The sequence below is a fragment of the Peromyscus californicus genome, unplaced genomic scaffold (assembly GCF_007827085.1).
Source record: "Peromyscus californicus insignis strain IS unplaced genomic scaffold, ASM782708v3 Scaffold_6__1_contigs__length_162567912, whole genome shotgun sequence".
In the NCBI taxonomy this organism is placed as follows: Eukaryota; Metazoa; Chordata; class Mammalia; order Rodentia; family Cricetidae; genus Peromyscus; species Peromyscus californicus.
In genome coordinates, this window is record NW_026294584.1 from 98,316,564 (window position 1) to 98,332,786 (window position 16,223).

At 50.6% G+C, this 16,223-nt stretch overlaps 1 protein-coding gene across 8 annotated transcripts in view; it reads right to left on the reverse strand.

Annotated features, from left to right (window-relative positions):
- The window catches only part of Tet3 (tet methylcytosine dioxygenase 3), a 101,806-nt gene that overhangs the window by 46,611 nt on the left and 38,972 nt on the right, over positions 1-16,223 (reverse strand). For 6 of the 8 annotated variants that reach the window (XM_052719187.1, XM_052719186.1, XM_052719188.1 and 3 more), the window contains one exon: positions 1,156-3,307. In XM_052719187.1, the coding sequence (XP_052575147.1) occupies positions 1,156-3,307 (2,152 nt within the window). The remainder of the gene's footprint in view (positions 1-1,155; positions 3,308-16,223) is intronic. The other 2 variants (XM_052719191.1, XM_052719193.1) reach the window with 1 other exon arrangement.

Below are 16,223 nucleotides of genomic sequence, written 5' to 3' on the forward strand. Positions count from 1 at the left end.
CTGATCTGACCCCTGTCCACCACTTCAAGCCACCTTTCCTTCATCCTATTTTCCTGTTGCTCAACCAAAAAGATTCCAAACAAATCCTACATTCAAGCCCAAGGCACTCCCAACATCTAAAACAGCTCCTTTCCAGCCGACGGCCCTGCCGGGCTCTGCAGAGGCACCACCTTGCAGGAACTGACATCACCACAGCATCTAGAATGACCTGGGAGATGGGCCTCTGGGTGTGCTTATGGGGGATGGTACTCTTGATTATAGTAGTTGAGATAGAAGGCCAGCCCACTGTGGGTGGCACCATTCCCTGGCTGGCATTCTGTTAACAGAAAAAGGGAGCTGGGCAGCAGCATGCATCGTAATTCTCTGCTTCCTGATTGCGGCTGCCATGTGACCAGCTGCTTTAAACTCCTCTGTGACTTCCCTGCCATGACAGATTGCACCCTTAAACTGTGAGCCAAGATAAACTTGTTTGCCTTTAAATTGCTTCTAGCTGAGCATTTCACCGCAGCCATGAGAAAAAATGAAGCCAGGATCCATGTTGGGGGATTCTGTCCACTTGCCTGTCAGCTCGTTTCCCAGTGAAAGAGTTAAACATAAGAAAGAGGAAGGAGTACCAGCCTCAGGCTCCCAAACCAGGTCCCCAAACCGTTAGCCTCAGCAGAAATATTCTTGTCATATTTCGTGTGGCATCAGCAGAATAACCTTGTGACGTTGTCTGGGTCTAGCAGAACCTCCTGTGGCTATTCGAGGAAGAAAGGCAGCCCCCATGGAAAGTCCCCATAGCTGCACTCCCCCCCCCGGTGCTGATCTTTAAACTAGCCAATTATGTATTGCCCCGAATGCTATGCTAATTTTGTGGGTTTTGCCTTTAAAAGATGCCTGCAATTATTGTTCGGGGCTCCTCTCACTGAATTGTGTAGGGGGGTCCGTTTGCGCAAACGATTAAAATAAAGCCTCTTGTGATTGCATCAACTGGTCTGGAGTCCGGGTTTCTGGGGTGCCCACCGGAGAGGATAGTGCCCTGAGTCTGGGGTCTATCACCAGGACACAACACAGTGGTAAGCATTCAGTAAACCATCTGCCAGATGTAAGAGCCCAGAAACCCAAGCCTACCGGGCTGCTGTCTGTCCTTCCCTGACACTCCAAAGGACTTACCGACACAATCGCAGGTGGGAAATTCAGCCTGGGCCCTCTTGGCAGGTGTGTCCAGAAGACTCTTGGTGGGTGTGTCCAGGTACTTAAGAGGTGATTCCAAGAAGCCACTGAGGGTGGGGGTGAGTGGGTTCTCAGCCTTGGTGGGCGTGGCCTCCTGGCCTCCCTCCTCTGACTGGAAGCAGGTGGTTGAGAGCACAGTCACAGCCCCTGAAGACTCAATCTTGATCTTCTTGGGGGAGCGGGTGACAAAAGGGCTCCCTGGGGCTGGGAAACATGATTGGTTCTCAGGGTCTTGAATGGGCACCGAAGGAGGGCCGGGAAGCCCAAAGCTATCCCCAAATTCAGCTTCAAATTGCCGGATGAGCTCTTCCAGCTTGTCATCAGCAGGGGGGAGGGGGCCACCGGTAGAGCCTGGCTGTAGGGCTGCCATAGGGCTGGGGGACCTCATTTCCTGAGTAGGGGGCAGCAGGCTGTCCCCGGAGGGACTAGGTGCAAATAGCGCAAGAGAAGGTTCTGGGGGTAGAGGGTCAGCAGAGCTCTGGGAGGCAGCACCCTGGGAGGCAGGAGTCGGGGCAGGGAGCTGGGCAGGTGGAGGTGCCTGCACTTCCTCTGAGACTTGGAATTTTAGCCCTTCCAGAACAATTTGCCGAAGAGGCAGGAAGAGAGGCTGCATGTCCCGGGACCTGGACTTCTTGATCTGAACGGGCTTTCGGACACTGGGCTTGATCCCAGGAGCAGCTTTCTCAGCTCCCACAGGACCTCCAGCTGGGGTAGGGAGCTTCTTCTTCTTCTCCTTGGATGGTTTGTCAGGAGGCCGCGGGGCGGGTGAGCCTGGCGGGGCCCACCAGCCAGGAGCCTGAGGCTCTGTGGGAGCAGGGAAGGAGGCATCCTGGGCCTGTTCCAAGAACAGGCTGCGCTTGTGGTGAAGGTGCTGCTGCAGCGCCGTCTGGGCCTTCTGGTGGGCGTCAGGCTCTGGGGATGGCAGGGGAGCCTCCCGCTGGGAAAGAGGAGATGGTGCTGGGGCAGGGCAGGAGGAGGGGGCCTCAACCTTGACCTTGGGCTTGGTGGGCAGGGCCTCGGGCCGCTTGAATACTGACTGGATGTAATCACTGGCGCTGCCCAACAGCTGCTCCAGTTCAGCCATTGGGTCAGGGCTTGGGCGGGGTGCAGGCCAGGAGTTCCGGGGTGTCGCCGGAGGGGTGTCCGTACCCCATGCTTCGGGAAACTCAGTTCTTGGAGTTGCTGGAGGGAAGGCTGGGCTATCGGGAGCAAAGGATGGATGTTCCTCTGGGGGAACCACAGGCCATGAGGGGGCCCGGAGGTAGGACTGGGGAGACCTGAAAGGGGCGGAAGGGGACAAGGCCTCAGGGAGTGGACAGGAAGCCTGGGAGGTGGAATGAGGCTGAGGGAGGGCAGAGGAGAGCTGTGTGAGGGCCTCGATGGCGATGGCTGTCTGCAGGCTGATGTTCTTTTCCTTGGCAATGCTCAAGGCGCTCTGAGACAGAGGCAGGCCTTCCAGGGGAGGCACCTGGGGGACCTCAGAGCTAAGGAGTGGTCTGGTGCTTGGGGCTGGGAGGCCAGCCTCACCAGGAGGCAGAGTGCCTGGGAGCCTGGGCCGCTCCTGCCCTCCCTCCATGGCCACAGACTTGATCTTCCCCTCCAGCCACTCGAGGTAGTCGGGGCACTCTGGGCCATCGCAATTGCAGTTGGGTGGTTTCATGCCATGCCTTGCAAGGGCCAGGGCTGTCTGTAGTGTGTCGAGGTCTTCACTGCCCTCAGAACAGCTCTCAGGCCGGGCGCCCCTGCTGTTTTTCCCAGCCTCACGACTCATCTCACGGTTGAAGGTTTCATAGAGCCGGGTGCTAAGGGCCCCATAAGAGGACACAGCTTCGGCCACCGCCGAAAAGGCCACCAGATCGTGGGCATCTTCCAAGCGAGCAGTGTGAGCAGAGCCTGAGGCAGCTTCCCAGTCGGGCTTCTGGTCTACCCGCCAAGGACCTGCAGCTCCCAGCAGACTGGGTCCGGCGGGCTCTCTAGCACCATTGACCTGCGCCCCTGAGGTGCTTAGCTGCCTTGACTCTCCATGGTGCACTGGCCCTGAGTCCATCTGACCTGGAACAGGTCCATCAACCGGGCTGAGCTCTGAGCCTGTCTGGAGAGAGAGAACACAGAGGGGAAGAAAAAGGAAAACCATAAACCACACTGTTTGTAAAGCATCACCTCCCTTCGTGGTACCCAGGTATACTTCCAAACCCCTCTTTCTTCTCGCAAATTCTCTCCCTGGCACTTGTTGAGCCTTTAGTCCATCTTCATCCGTCTCCACTACTGAGCTGGCTTTACCAGCCACAATCGAAAGGTCTTTAACAGATCAGAAAGTGGGGCAGGGCAGCAGCTCCGTGGGTGAGGAGCTTTCCTGGCAAGCATGAGGACCTGACTTAAGTCTCCAAAACCCACATTTGAAAGAAAGAAAAAAAGAACAAGTCAGGAGCAGTAGTACACTCACTCGTCATCTCAAGAGCTGGAGAAGGGTTTGCTGACTAGCCATCCTGGCCTACTTGGCAAGCTCTAGGCCAGTGAGACCGTGTGGGAGGGGAGGGCTGGGGGTGGGGGTGGATGGCTCCTGAGCTATGACACCCAAAGCTGTCCTCTAACTTCCACATACACACATGTGTGCATACACACAGAGGGGCGTTCTCAGTGTCACTGGGCCCTGTAAGAGCTCAGACCAATTACAAAAACCATAAATATTCAAAAAAGGCCTTAAGCTCCCGATAACCAATGTCATCCCAGGGCCCTGTGACTCTGTGTGTGTGTCAGCTGGGGAGGGAGGCGGGGACATTCCAACATGGAATGGTGTGTTGTAAATAGGAAGCTAGAAAGCACTCGATTCAGGGAAGCAGCATTCCCACTTAGCCTGGGCAGGATCAGCCACAGCTTCCTACTGGGGAGGAAACCCACAGTTCCGAGCTCACGTTCCTGCATGCAGCCCCAGGCCTGTGGGAAATACTGATGACTGACCCTTGGAGCCCCACTTGGAGATTAGCTCTGCCCCATATTGAGACTGGCACTGCCCCATGCTGAGGTTAGCCCCACTCCAGCAGAACCAGCTGTGCAGATGGCATTTCAGCTCCTCCTGCTTGGAAAGATTGAGGCCTCTCACCCGGAACCACTATAGTAGACTCATGCCCACAAAAACACACAAAGGTAAGGCGAGACTCAAGTAGGGCCAAAGTGACTCAGCCCAGAAAGGTAAGGGCAAATACAAAGACATGACATTAAGTTTGCAAGATTCAAAATCCCTTGGAAAATCCTTCTTTCCAGCGCAGGCCAGGAAAACCCCAGAAGGAACGACAGCTTCCAAGTCACAGGCAGTAGGTGGGAGCCTGGTGAGGTGCAGATTGACAGCTACTGAAAACCTCTCTTCAAAGGCCACAGCAGTGCCGCACAGTCCAGTGGCCTAGCTCTGCGGCACCCCTAAAGGCACAGGTCTTTAAAGCTTGGTCCGCAGTGGCTAGTACTACTAGGAAGCTGTGGAAACTTGGGCTAGGGCCTGGTTGGGAGAAACAGGTCAAAGGGGTTAATGGGACCACAGCTCTCTTTTTTACTTCCTGGCTCCATGAGGTGAGCCCCCTTGGCTCTGCCTCAGACACTGATGAAGCCAAGCGGCTACTGACTGTAGCCTCAGAAACTGTTAAACAACTTTCAAACAAGTTTTTTTTTTTTCCCTATCTCCATTGTTTTGTTTTCCACAGCAATGGAAAGCCGACTGATACAAGGGAGAATTTTAGTTAGGACCCCAAATGACCAACATTAGATATAACGACGACCGTCATCACTGTGACTGAGAAGTAACTGAGAAGAAGCAACTCAAGGGGACGGGGATCGATTTTGGCTCACAGTCTGAGGGTACCATCCGTCACTATAGGTGCGGTTTGATGGCGGGAACCCAGGCAGCTGTGGCAGTAAGGGTGTGATGTCAGCAGACCAGACGGAAAAGCTGGTACTTGGCCGCCTTTTTCCTTTTTAACTCCATACAAGATCACAGTCTGGCACAGTGCTCCATATTCAGGGTAATCCTCTTTAGACAAGCCCTTGAAAGACCCAGGGGTGTGTGTCTTAATGCCCAAGGTATTTCTTCAATCAAAACTACCCATGACAGTTATCATTACAATACAGCAACATCAACACCCTGGGCTGGATAGGACACAGAAGACTCACAACTCAGAACTCCTGCCAAAATGTAGAACCTCAATCTACTCATGAGGAAATTACCGGGTTGACAAAACTGCAGTGTTCTACATAGTACCTGAAGTGTTCTCTTAAAACCTGAAATCAAGAAAGAACCTCCTCCAACTTACATTGATGACGTCCACGTTTATAGGTTAGATCTCAAACTAGGGAAAAGCAGCAATCGCCCTACTGATGTCAAGCTGTATCAGCACGGACCAGATACTGCTTGGTCCATCCTAATCTTGACTTGGATCATCATAATTAGATAAGAAAATGCTTCTGCATGTAGCTCAGTGGTAGATCACATGCCTAACAGATGTGAGGCCCTAGATTCAATCCTCAGGATTGCCCCCTCCAAAAGGTAGTAATTAGAACTAAAGAATCTAATTTGGATGCTGAAGAAATGGTTCAGCAGTTAAGAGTGTTTACTGCTCTATCAGAAGACTAGAGTTCAAATCCCAGCACACACTGTGTGGCTCATAAATTCCTGTAAACTCCAGCTCCAGGGGATCTCATAACTCCCTTCTTGCCTCCATGGGCACACTCATGTTTAAACACACACAATTTCTTAAAAACAGTGAATGTGCCAGATGGTGGTGGCGCACACCTTTAATTCCAGCACTGGGGAGGCATAGACAGGCGCATCTCTGAGTTCGAGGCCAGCCTGGTCTACAGAGCGAGTCCAGGACAGGCACCAAAACTATTCAGAGAAACCCTGTCTGGAAACCACTACCCCTCCCCCTCCAAAAAAAATAAAAACAGTGAGTGCCCTTGTTAGGACAAACACATACAAGTATTTAGCAGTAAAGGAACACAATATTTCTGGCTTAATCTCAGGTAGTCATAAAATGTTTATATGTTTATGTAATATACATATAGAGAAAATGCCAAAGCAAATGAGACCAAATGTAAGCATTCTGGGAACATGGGAGTTCCAGGTATAATTCTTATAACTTTGTATAAGTTTTAAGATGCTGTCAAAATAAGCTAAAAAATAAATTAGTTCCTTGAGTAGCACACAAAATGCTTTACGATGGCTAAGATAATATGCCAGCCCCAAGAATGTCAGACACAGCCACCACGGCTCCTGAGTGGTGGTGGCCACTGGGAAATCAGTCCTGTGGCCATGAGGCCTCAGCCTGCAGATCCCACCTCATTACTGCTCTTGTTCTGACCACAAGGGACATACTTCTCCAATGTCTCAGAGCTTTGAGCATGTGGTCCTCAGGGTTTCTGGCCTCTCCACGGTCACTGTGGTTTATTCTTAAAGCATCACTTCTACCCCCACCCAGTTTTCAGAGTTAGCAATGCTTCTTTCTCTAGGAGTCTTCAAGGTACCTTGCATATTGTGGCTTCTTCCCCATTTTTCATTTATCACACACCACCACTATTGTATGTCTGAGCAGCTGCCTCCGGCAAAGGGTGGTAGTTAATAATGCAAGGTAATGTCTGAATCCTAAGCATTCCTGTGCCTTTGCTACCCATAGCTGGTACAGCAGAACACTCCTAGGACAAGGAAAGTCTCCTATTCCTCACAGGCCGTATAATATCTGCTGGAGAACTACCTTTTAGATACTAGGAATGTGATCATAAGATACTTTAGAATCGTACGCAAGTGTGGCTTCTAGACCTGAAGCTCTCCAATTTTACATACTTCTCTGTAAAGGGGCAGGAGGAGCAGCATGCATAACCAAGAAGAAACACCAGAGAGTAGCAAGATTCACAAAAACAATGTCAGGAAGACTAATGCTACATGAGCTGAGGCTTCCCCAAAATGGTCAGGACAACGAAAAGGGATTTTAAAAGTTATTTTTGGTGTGTGAATAAGAAGAACGAACTAAGGTTGGCTGTGTGCCACTCAGTTCCCTCAGAAGGAAAAATACTTTTCAGACCAAAAGGAGAATAAAGGGAAAAGTAGACACAGACACAGAGAGAAGGGAAGGAAAGCCAACGTGCGTGGGAAAGATAAGAAAACCTCAATTCCGCCGGGCGGTGGTGGCGCACGCCTTTAATCCCAGCACTTGGGAGGCAGAGGCAGGTGGATCTTTGTGAGTTCGAGACCAGCCTGGTCTAGAGAGCGAGATCCAGGAAGGCGCAAAGCTGCACAGAGAAACCCTGTCTCGAAAAAACCTAAAAAAAAAAAAAGAAAAAGAAAACCTCAATTCCAATTTCCTCATTAAGGAACCCCACGGATACATTTCTCAAAACCTGCTGGTGAGCCTAAAGCAAACGGTGCCGGCAGAAGTTGCCAATGTGCACCGAGGGCAAGCATGTTCCCCAACTTCCAGTCCTGCGTTTGAAAGCTGGTGGATTCTTGAATGGGAACAGGGACCATAATTAGTCGGGTTCCCAGGAGAGCGTCGGGCTCGACAACTCCCAGCCTGCCTCACCACTGTGCGTCCTGTGGCTAATGAAGCAGGAGACAGTTACACTGGTACCACGATGCCCAGGTCAGAGCCACAAGCGCCACCAGGTCCAGCTTGGCTGGCCTGTCCAGAGTCAGTGTGTGTGTGTGTGTGTGTGTGTGTGTGTGTGTGTGTGTGTGTGTGTGTGTATGTGTGTGTGTGTGTGTGTGGGGTTGATCCATTTTAAAGATCAAATTGTACACGAAGCCTTGATTTTTCTTGAAGGTCTACATTTCTACCTGGCAAATTTGTCTATAGCAGAGAGGAGCTACTGCTTATACAGAATACAACTGTCTAAGCACACTCCCCATCTCAGCACCGGTATAGCCTTCTGAAACCAAGGCCAGGGGTCAGGGATTGATTACTCATTAACACCTGAATCAATCATAACTTCATTTACCTATACTGCCTTTGAAGTCCCTGTAGGCTTTTGATTTACCACTCATCCGAAGTTCCTTAAGTTTCGCACCGTCTGCTACAATTCTGTTGATGCCAGCTATGGAGAGTGCTGGCTTGAAAGTGCCTGTCGCCACACCCCAGCCATACTCAGGGTACAAGCTGGTAAGTCACCTGGGGGGGGGGGGTCTAGTAGTCTGCCACAGTGAAGCAGGCCAGCACAGGGAATAGCTTAGCAACCTGGGACGCCACTTGGTTTGGGCTCTGCACACTCCCCTCTTCTAATAATGCACTTGGCAGTCTGACACCCCTCCTCTCTTATCCCCACGTACTCTATATACCCAACTCCTCTCTGAATCCATCACTAACAGAGGATGTTAGTATACACCCATCTGCACACACACCCCTCTCTGAACAAAGGAGAAACTGAGTTTCTCCTTGCCTTAATGACCATCAATCTTAGCTCTTATTCAATCAGACTTGAATTGGATCTTGGTACAGAAGATAGGCCATTCTGGGCTGAACTGGTTTGAAGTATGTGTGTAATAAGACAAATTAAATTGTCTTCAATGTGAACTTTTAAGGAGAATCCCTTTTTTTTTTTTTTGGTTTTGGTTTTTCGAGACAAGGCTTCTCTGTGTAGCTTTGCGCCTTTCCTGGAACTCAGGCCGGCCTCGAACTCACAGAGATCCACCTTCCTCTTACTCCCGAGTGCTGGGTAAAGGCATGCACCACCACCGCCCGGCCCTATTTACCATCTTATGCTTAACTGTGTATATATTATGGGGAAGGACATGCAAAATAGAGAAATGGCTATGTAACTTGAAAGCTGTCAATAAAAACAGACTACCCAAAGCCCTTAGTGCCCAAACACCTCCTTCTCTTGAAGGACATTCCAATAGTCAGGACCCTTCAGTACCTTCGCTCACATGGCCTGCTGCCACTCTTGCTGGTGTATCTGGCCCCTTCTGTCCCTTTCCTTTGAATAAATCTGAGTGTGCCTTTGTTTCAATTCCTTTAATAAGAGCTCAAGAACCCGGACACGCTGGGGCGGTAGTGGTGCACGCCTTTAATCCCAGCACTCGGAGGCAGAGCCAGGCGGATCTCTGTGAGTTCAAGGCCAGCCTGGTCTCCAAAGCAAGTTCCAGGAAAGGCGCAAAGCTACACAGAGAAACCCTGTCTTGAAAAACAAACAAAAAGAACCCGGACACACCTAGGCCAGACCCTGACCACCAGCAACAACACAGCTGTTCTCGAAGAACACACAGATGTTGGAAACAGGAGGGATAAACCATGCCACCTGCCAGAAAGACAAAACAGGCTGGACCTGGTGTCAACGGGTCAAGAGGCTGGAGAGAGAATCACACTGAGTAAATACAGCCCTGCACTTACACATGTCCATACAAATTAGACACGGAAGACACCGGTGTGCACGCCAACAGAAGACTGACAGCTAATGACCCACACTCACCAGGATGTGGGGCAGCAGCTTCACAGGGCCCGGGAGCCCCACGGCTTTCTCAGACTTTGGGATCATAATCCACGTAAGGGCAGTTTTCAGAACAGCTCTTACCAGCTCAACTACTATGCTATGTCCCGTTCCCTTCTTCCATCTAGGCTAGCATGCTTTTACTGATGGGTCCCGAAGATGACAGCACAAAACCAGCAGGGCACAAACAGTCCCTGCCTGAGCAGAGGCTTCCTCCCCTCGGAGGCCACAAACAAAGATCTGCATTTCTGATGCAGATACAAGGTGACAAGCAGGCCTGGGGACAGCCTAAAAGCCCCTGGTATTGTGTGCTCAGGTGCACTTGGACTGGCGGGGAGAGGAAGGTGCCAGTTCCCTCCAAACAGGAATGCACAGGGGCGTCCAGAAGGGCTCCTCTCAGAGTTATCTTTGAGACTGGGCAGGAAAGATGGACAGGTCATTTAGGAAGAGGGGAGAAGGGAGAAGCATTTACAGACGGAAGGATCAAGCAGGTACATGATGAGGAGGCCTGGCAGGCTTTGGGCATGGTAAGCTGTTGAGTTCAGTCGACAGAGCACTTGCCTTGCACGTGTGAGGCCCTGGGTTTGGTCCCCAACCGTGCCCCAGATCCAAGACAGAAGAAAGCAGATATGGGGGTAGCAGCATGGACACAGTACATGGCAGACTTACATTCCAAGAGGGGTAATTCAAGCATCCCTAAGTTCCAAGAGTTGTAACCCAAAGGCTAGGCAGATACTACCGTCACTGTCCAGATCTGTACCTGAAGGCTGAACTAAGGCACTAGCACAAACCGGTCACAGGGGTAACATAGTAACATTAAGAGATGAGGAACAAAATATTTCTATTGGGTGAAGTCTTCCTTGACCGATCCTGCTTACACCAGATTACTCCAGAGTCCATGCCAGAGTTGAATCACCACGCACAGCCTCATTCTGTTGGGATGCATCGCCAACTGTGCCACGAGCTGCTAAAGGATGAGGCTCCTGGCACACCTCCGGAACCTGTGCCTCTCTGCCTCCTGCCGAGCTGGCTGACTGGCATCTATCTTATCCTCCCCAAGCTTTGGAAGACCCTCTGAGGCTCCAGGCACAGTTAATGATCTCTCCACTTTCTGGGTACAAACCCCACCCAGCTGTCCTGGGGCCCTCCCACTCTTGACGACTCTCCAGGTTCCCTGTTAGGTCCTACCCAGGTTAGGGTGTGCTCCCCTCATCTGGAGCAGCAGAGACTTGTCCCCGGGAGACTGGAAGAAGTAAACATCAATGGGGCATAGAAACGTCCTAAGCTACGTCTCCTTCCGAGAAGCTGTGTACACCTGCAGCTGGGAACTCACCTCTGCACCGCTCCTGTCTCCCTCTAGGGCCACAGGAGCCTCTGCTGGAATATCATTCTTCATCCTGCCTGGCCAGGACTTCTAGGTTCCTCCCACTGCGACAGCAAACTCCCCTCTGGAGCTCCCTAATCTCTACTACTGTCTCCCAAACAGCTGCAGGGTTCAACAGCAACAGCCTGCCCTCCCTACCTGAGGGATTCCAGAACCCCCGATGTTGGGCAAGGCTGGGAAAGGGTGGGATTCTCTACTCTCCAGATAATTCAGTCAACACCAGAGAGGGCTACAAACCCAATCCCAGACTCAAGTTTTTCCTGACGTTCAGAGTAAGTACACACGGGCTCTGCAATACTCTACTGCACGGAAAGCAAAGGGAGGTGCTTCGGAAGAGCTGTACCAGGACAGCGAAGTACTGTTGTTCATCCTTTCTCAGCCCTGGGAGGAGGCCCAGTTCAAGAGGAACAAGTCACAGAGCTGGCCTGCTGCTTGTAAGCTGCACACCACGTTAGCAGAAACCCATCCAAGGTGTTCGCAGCCAGAACACACAAGCTTCCAACAACTTCCACAAACGCCCATCTCTCCACGGTGGACTCTCTAGGGTGAACTCTCCCAGAGTTTGAGGCAATAGAGGCTGCCTCCACACCCAGATCTTCCCACCCCAAGCCCAGCTCGGAAGCTCCACTCAGCCAAGCTAGAAGCTGTTGGAAGGCGTGCGCTTCGCCGCCCCACCCTCTCCAGAAGCTGGGTTCCCAAATGGAAACGAGCCCTATTGCTCTCAGAGTGTCAGGATCCCGTTTATAGCAAATGTATCTAGAGATGACCAATTATTCATCTCTTCAGAGGGTCTTCCCCTCCTGAGGTTTGCCGACAAAGCCGATGTGTAATGGAGAGACTTTTAGGGGGCCCTGGCAGAGGACACACACAGCTGCCCACTTTGGCAGCAGAGTACATGTGCACATGTGCACACTCACTCGTGAGACCCAGGGGTGTGCCACCTTTGCAAACTGCAAACCCAAGAGAAGGCCACGTCTACCTTTTTGACCCACCGCACCATGGCAGAGTCAATTCCTGTCGGGGAGGGGTCAGATGTGACTCTCATGGTGACTACTCATGTTACGAATACAGCATTTGAAAATCTGCTTTTCCTAAGACAAGGTGGACCAATCTTTCGGTGCCTGGTGATGCTCAAGAAAACGTTGAAACTCTGCCTTGTCTGTGACAGACAACCTCTGCTACATTTGGCAGGAGTCCAGGACCATGGGAGTCCCTGCCCTCTGACCTAATAGCAATTCACATGGCCGCAAAAGCTGAATGCAGACCTGTAGAGTTCTCTGCTGGAGCACCCTCAGAGCGGGCTGAGCATCACGCTCAGCTCCCCACACTCATTTAATCTTCTCCAACTCTACAGGCACCACACATAAGGACACCGAGCACAGAGAAGGTAGGTAACAGTTCCCAGTCAGACGGTGCTGCCATTTTTAATCACCAAGCACTCCGAATCTCACTTCAATAAATGTAAAAACCAACAAGGCAATAGAAGAAATTAAAATGCCACAAATGCCAAGACTGCTTCCAAAAGCATTAACAGAAAAGAACTACAAACCACGTGAGTGTTCCAGAAATGCAGGATTGTTTCTAAGTGTTCTATTTGTCTTCATGAAAAGAAAATGGAGAAATAACATATGAAAAATACTCTACTACAGAAACACACACACACACACACACAGACACACACACAGAGCAGGCAGCTGGAGAGACAGCTCAGAGGTTAAGAGCCAGTGCTCTTAACCTCTGAGTTAAGGACCCAGGTTCTATTCCCAGCACCCACATGGCAGCTCACAACTGTAACTCCAGTTCCAGGGGATCTTACCCTTTTCTGTTCTCAGGAATGAGGCGTGTACATGGTACACATACGTGCAGGGAAAACACTAATACACACAGATAAAAATTAGAAGTTAAAAATAGTAAGACCAGAGTGATGCCGGGTGTGGTAATGCAAGCCTGTAATCCCAGCACTCAGGAGGCGGAGACAGGAAAGTTTGATGTTTGAGGATAGCCTGAGCTACATACATAGCAAGACTGTCTCAAACAAAACAAAAGATAACAGTGAGTTCTTGCCACCACCACTTACTAAGTCAATCTCTGGACTTCCATTTCCTCAATTTGTAAATGGAGGGGAAGGTAATAACACCATCTATCCTCAAGGTCACGATGAGGATTAAAACACATGACGTGTGCTCACAGCAACACAGGAATGCATGTAACAAGTACCACAAAAGGGTGTATTAGTTTAGCACTGAGTGCCCGTGGAGTACAGCACTAGCAAGAAGGCCAGAGGACGATCATTCTGGAAATACGTGTGGACTATGTTTAATGTCACATGCACATCCTGTGGTCCTGTAGTCCCAGTTCCAGAGAGACCACATACACACACCCAAGAGGTGGCATGTCCACAATTCACAGAAGCATTAACCATCGCAGCAACGTGTGCAGACACCCTGAGAGCTCACCAATCACCAAACAGATGAGTTATAAGCAGCAGTGGGAATAACCAACCACAGGACTGGGAAAGGATCTCACAAACTAGGATGAGTTAGGAAAGTGGAGAAGGATGAGATAGTTCAGTGGATAAAGGCACCTGCCACCAGCCCTGACGACCTGAGCTCTGTTCCTGGAATTCACGTGGTAGGAGAGATTCAACTCATATAAGCTACTCTCTGACATCTATGTGGGGAGGGGGAAGAAAGAGTGAGTGAGCACACACGTGCACGCACACACGTGCACGCCCACACAGAGAACTGGCCTTATGCTGGGCACAGTGGTGCACGCCTTTAATCTCAGTGTTCTGAAGGCAGAGGAAGGTAGGATCTCCGCGAGTCCATGGCCAGCCTGGGCTACATAGCAAGACCCTGTCTCAAACAAAAACAAAAACAAAGACTGATCTTCAAAAAAGCATACACACACACACACACACACACACACACACACACACACACATTCTGAAGAGTCTAAATATATTCTGAAGAGTCTAAGGATTTCTACTAAAAAAGCAAAATTAAACATAAAGGAACACAAGTGTATAATGAAAACTTCAAAGGAAAAATAAACATTGAATTCAAGGCAATGGTTGGGTCTCTAAGGCAAAGACAGAAATGGACTAGAAGAACTCATGCAGGCAAGCAGTACTTTTTAGTTAGGTTTTTATCTGTTTGGCATATTATGATGTATACATATTAATATACACAAGAAAAATTATGATACTTCATTTGTTGATATGTCGTTTAAGTTGATAACAGGAAAATATAAAAACACAGAAAATTGTTCAGTGAAAAAAAAAACGACTTCAGAATACCTGAGTTCTCTACATAGTAACTGAAAAAGACAGGGTCTCGTGTACACCAAACTGGCCTCAAACTTTCTGTGGAGGGAGTAAGACCTTGAACTTCTGATCCTCCTGTCTCCACCTTGTGAATGCTTCAACCAGGAGCATGTGCCACCACACGGAGTTTATGCTGGAGATTGAGCCCAAGGCTTCCTGGAGGTGGGCAAGTACTCTACCAACTGAGCTACACACCCCCATCGTTCGGGAATGTTCTGATGAGGCAGTGAATACTTTCTTAAAGGGGGGGGCAGCAATTCAACTCAAAACACTGACTTAATTCTATCCCTTTAACAGTGCACAGCAAAACAGACACTGCAGGTGTACACACACACACACACACACACACACACACACACACACACACACACACACGTAAAGTGCTTGGCTCTGGGTGACTGTGCATATTAAACCTTATGTATAATGTGTACACATGTGCATCAGAGTAAGCATGCAGAAAATGTTCTTGTTCAGATTATACTTGACCTCTCTTTAGGGAGAAAAGGCTTAAGGACAGAATCCCAGTAGCAAAATCACATGTGCACGCCTATGAACATAAAGGGAAGCCCAGAGACAGGACATGTGGGCTCTTTTTGCGCAGTTTCTGTTGCTACAAACTGGTCTCTCACATAGGAGTCCAGTAAGAAAACCAGGGGAGTGTCTGGGAGATGAAGAGTGCCCTGGAAGGAACCTGAAACCTTCACCCACGAGCCATGACTGCCATGGCTGCCAACTTCAAACCCCCATCTGCAGCCCCTGGCAGAGCAGCTGCCCAGTACAGAGCCCTGGCCCATGGGGGCCCCACCAGGCCACAGCCTCCAGCCAGTATGGAGGAAATAGAGCTGACCACATCAAAGGACTAGCAGAAGGCAAAGTCTCCAGCACAGCAGAACCAGGTCAGGCTGTCAGGGTGGTTCCCAGGCACAGCGGGACTCCCCTGCAGCCCTGCTGTGCAAAAACACAGTCCCAAGGCGCACAGCCTGTACTCCTGGCCACAGGGCCACTAGGCCAGCCCCACAGTACATGTCCTTGGACTGGGGCACCCATTGGTCTGGGGCACCCACGGCTCAGTGAGGCCCCTCCTAGTGCTGTTCACAGCCAGCCTCTCCACCACACCTCCTGCCCCCAAAAAAGCCTTCTTAAAAGGCTCAGGAAACCAGCAAGCAAACACTGCTGCCACCACAGTTCCCTGACAGAGGCAGCCTTGGTGAACGGCCCCATGTCTGTTTCCTGAAGGAGCCCCAAAGCCCTCAAAACCCAGGAGGATGCAGGCTGAGGAAGAAAAGCAAGCAGCTCACAGTTTGGCGGAAGGTACAAATGCATGAAGCAAGCGAATCTGGCTTAGGTGCAGGCTTCCAACGCTGCCGGCTCCTCCGCGTCAATTTTAGCCGACAAGCTAAATGAGGCACAGACTCGCCAAGCTCAAAACCGGGAGTGCCATAAAGCCGACTCCAACATCAACAGCAGCAGCAGCAGCAGCAGCAGCAGCAATGTGGATGCCCACAGCCTCCCCGCTACCTACCCTCCCTGCTACCCAGTTATAGTTCTTTGGGAGAATAATAAGCACCCCCAGTTGCAGAGGGGTCTCAACGTCAGTAACAGATTTCTTCTCTCTCAAATCGTCAAAGGGCTTGCTCCCCTGTGCATTCCTTTCTCAAGGACTCACGTGGAATCGTAGTTTTCCACGGGGTAGTGCAGGGCTGCAGAGACAGATCCAGTGGGTCCAGTGCTTACATGGCACCTCGGATCCCTAGGGCCCACCTAAAGCTGGGTGTGGGGTGACGGGGAAGTGGAGGTGGGTGGCCCGGATCCCTGGTCAGCCATCCTAACCTATACAGC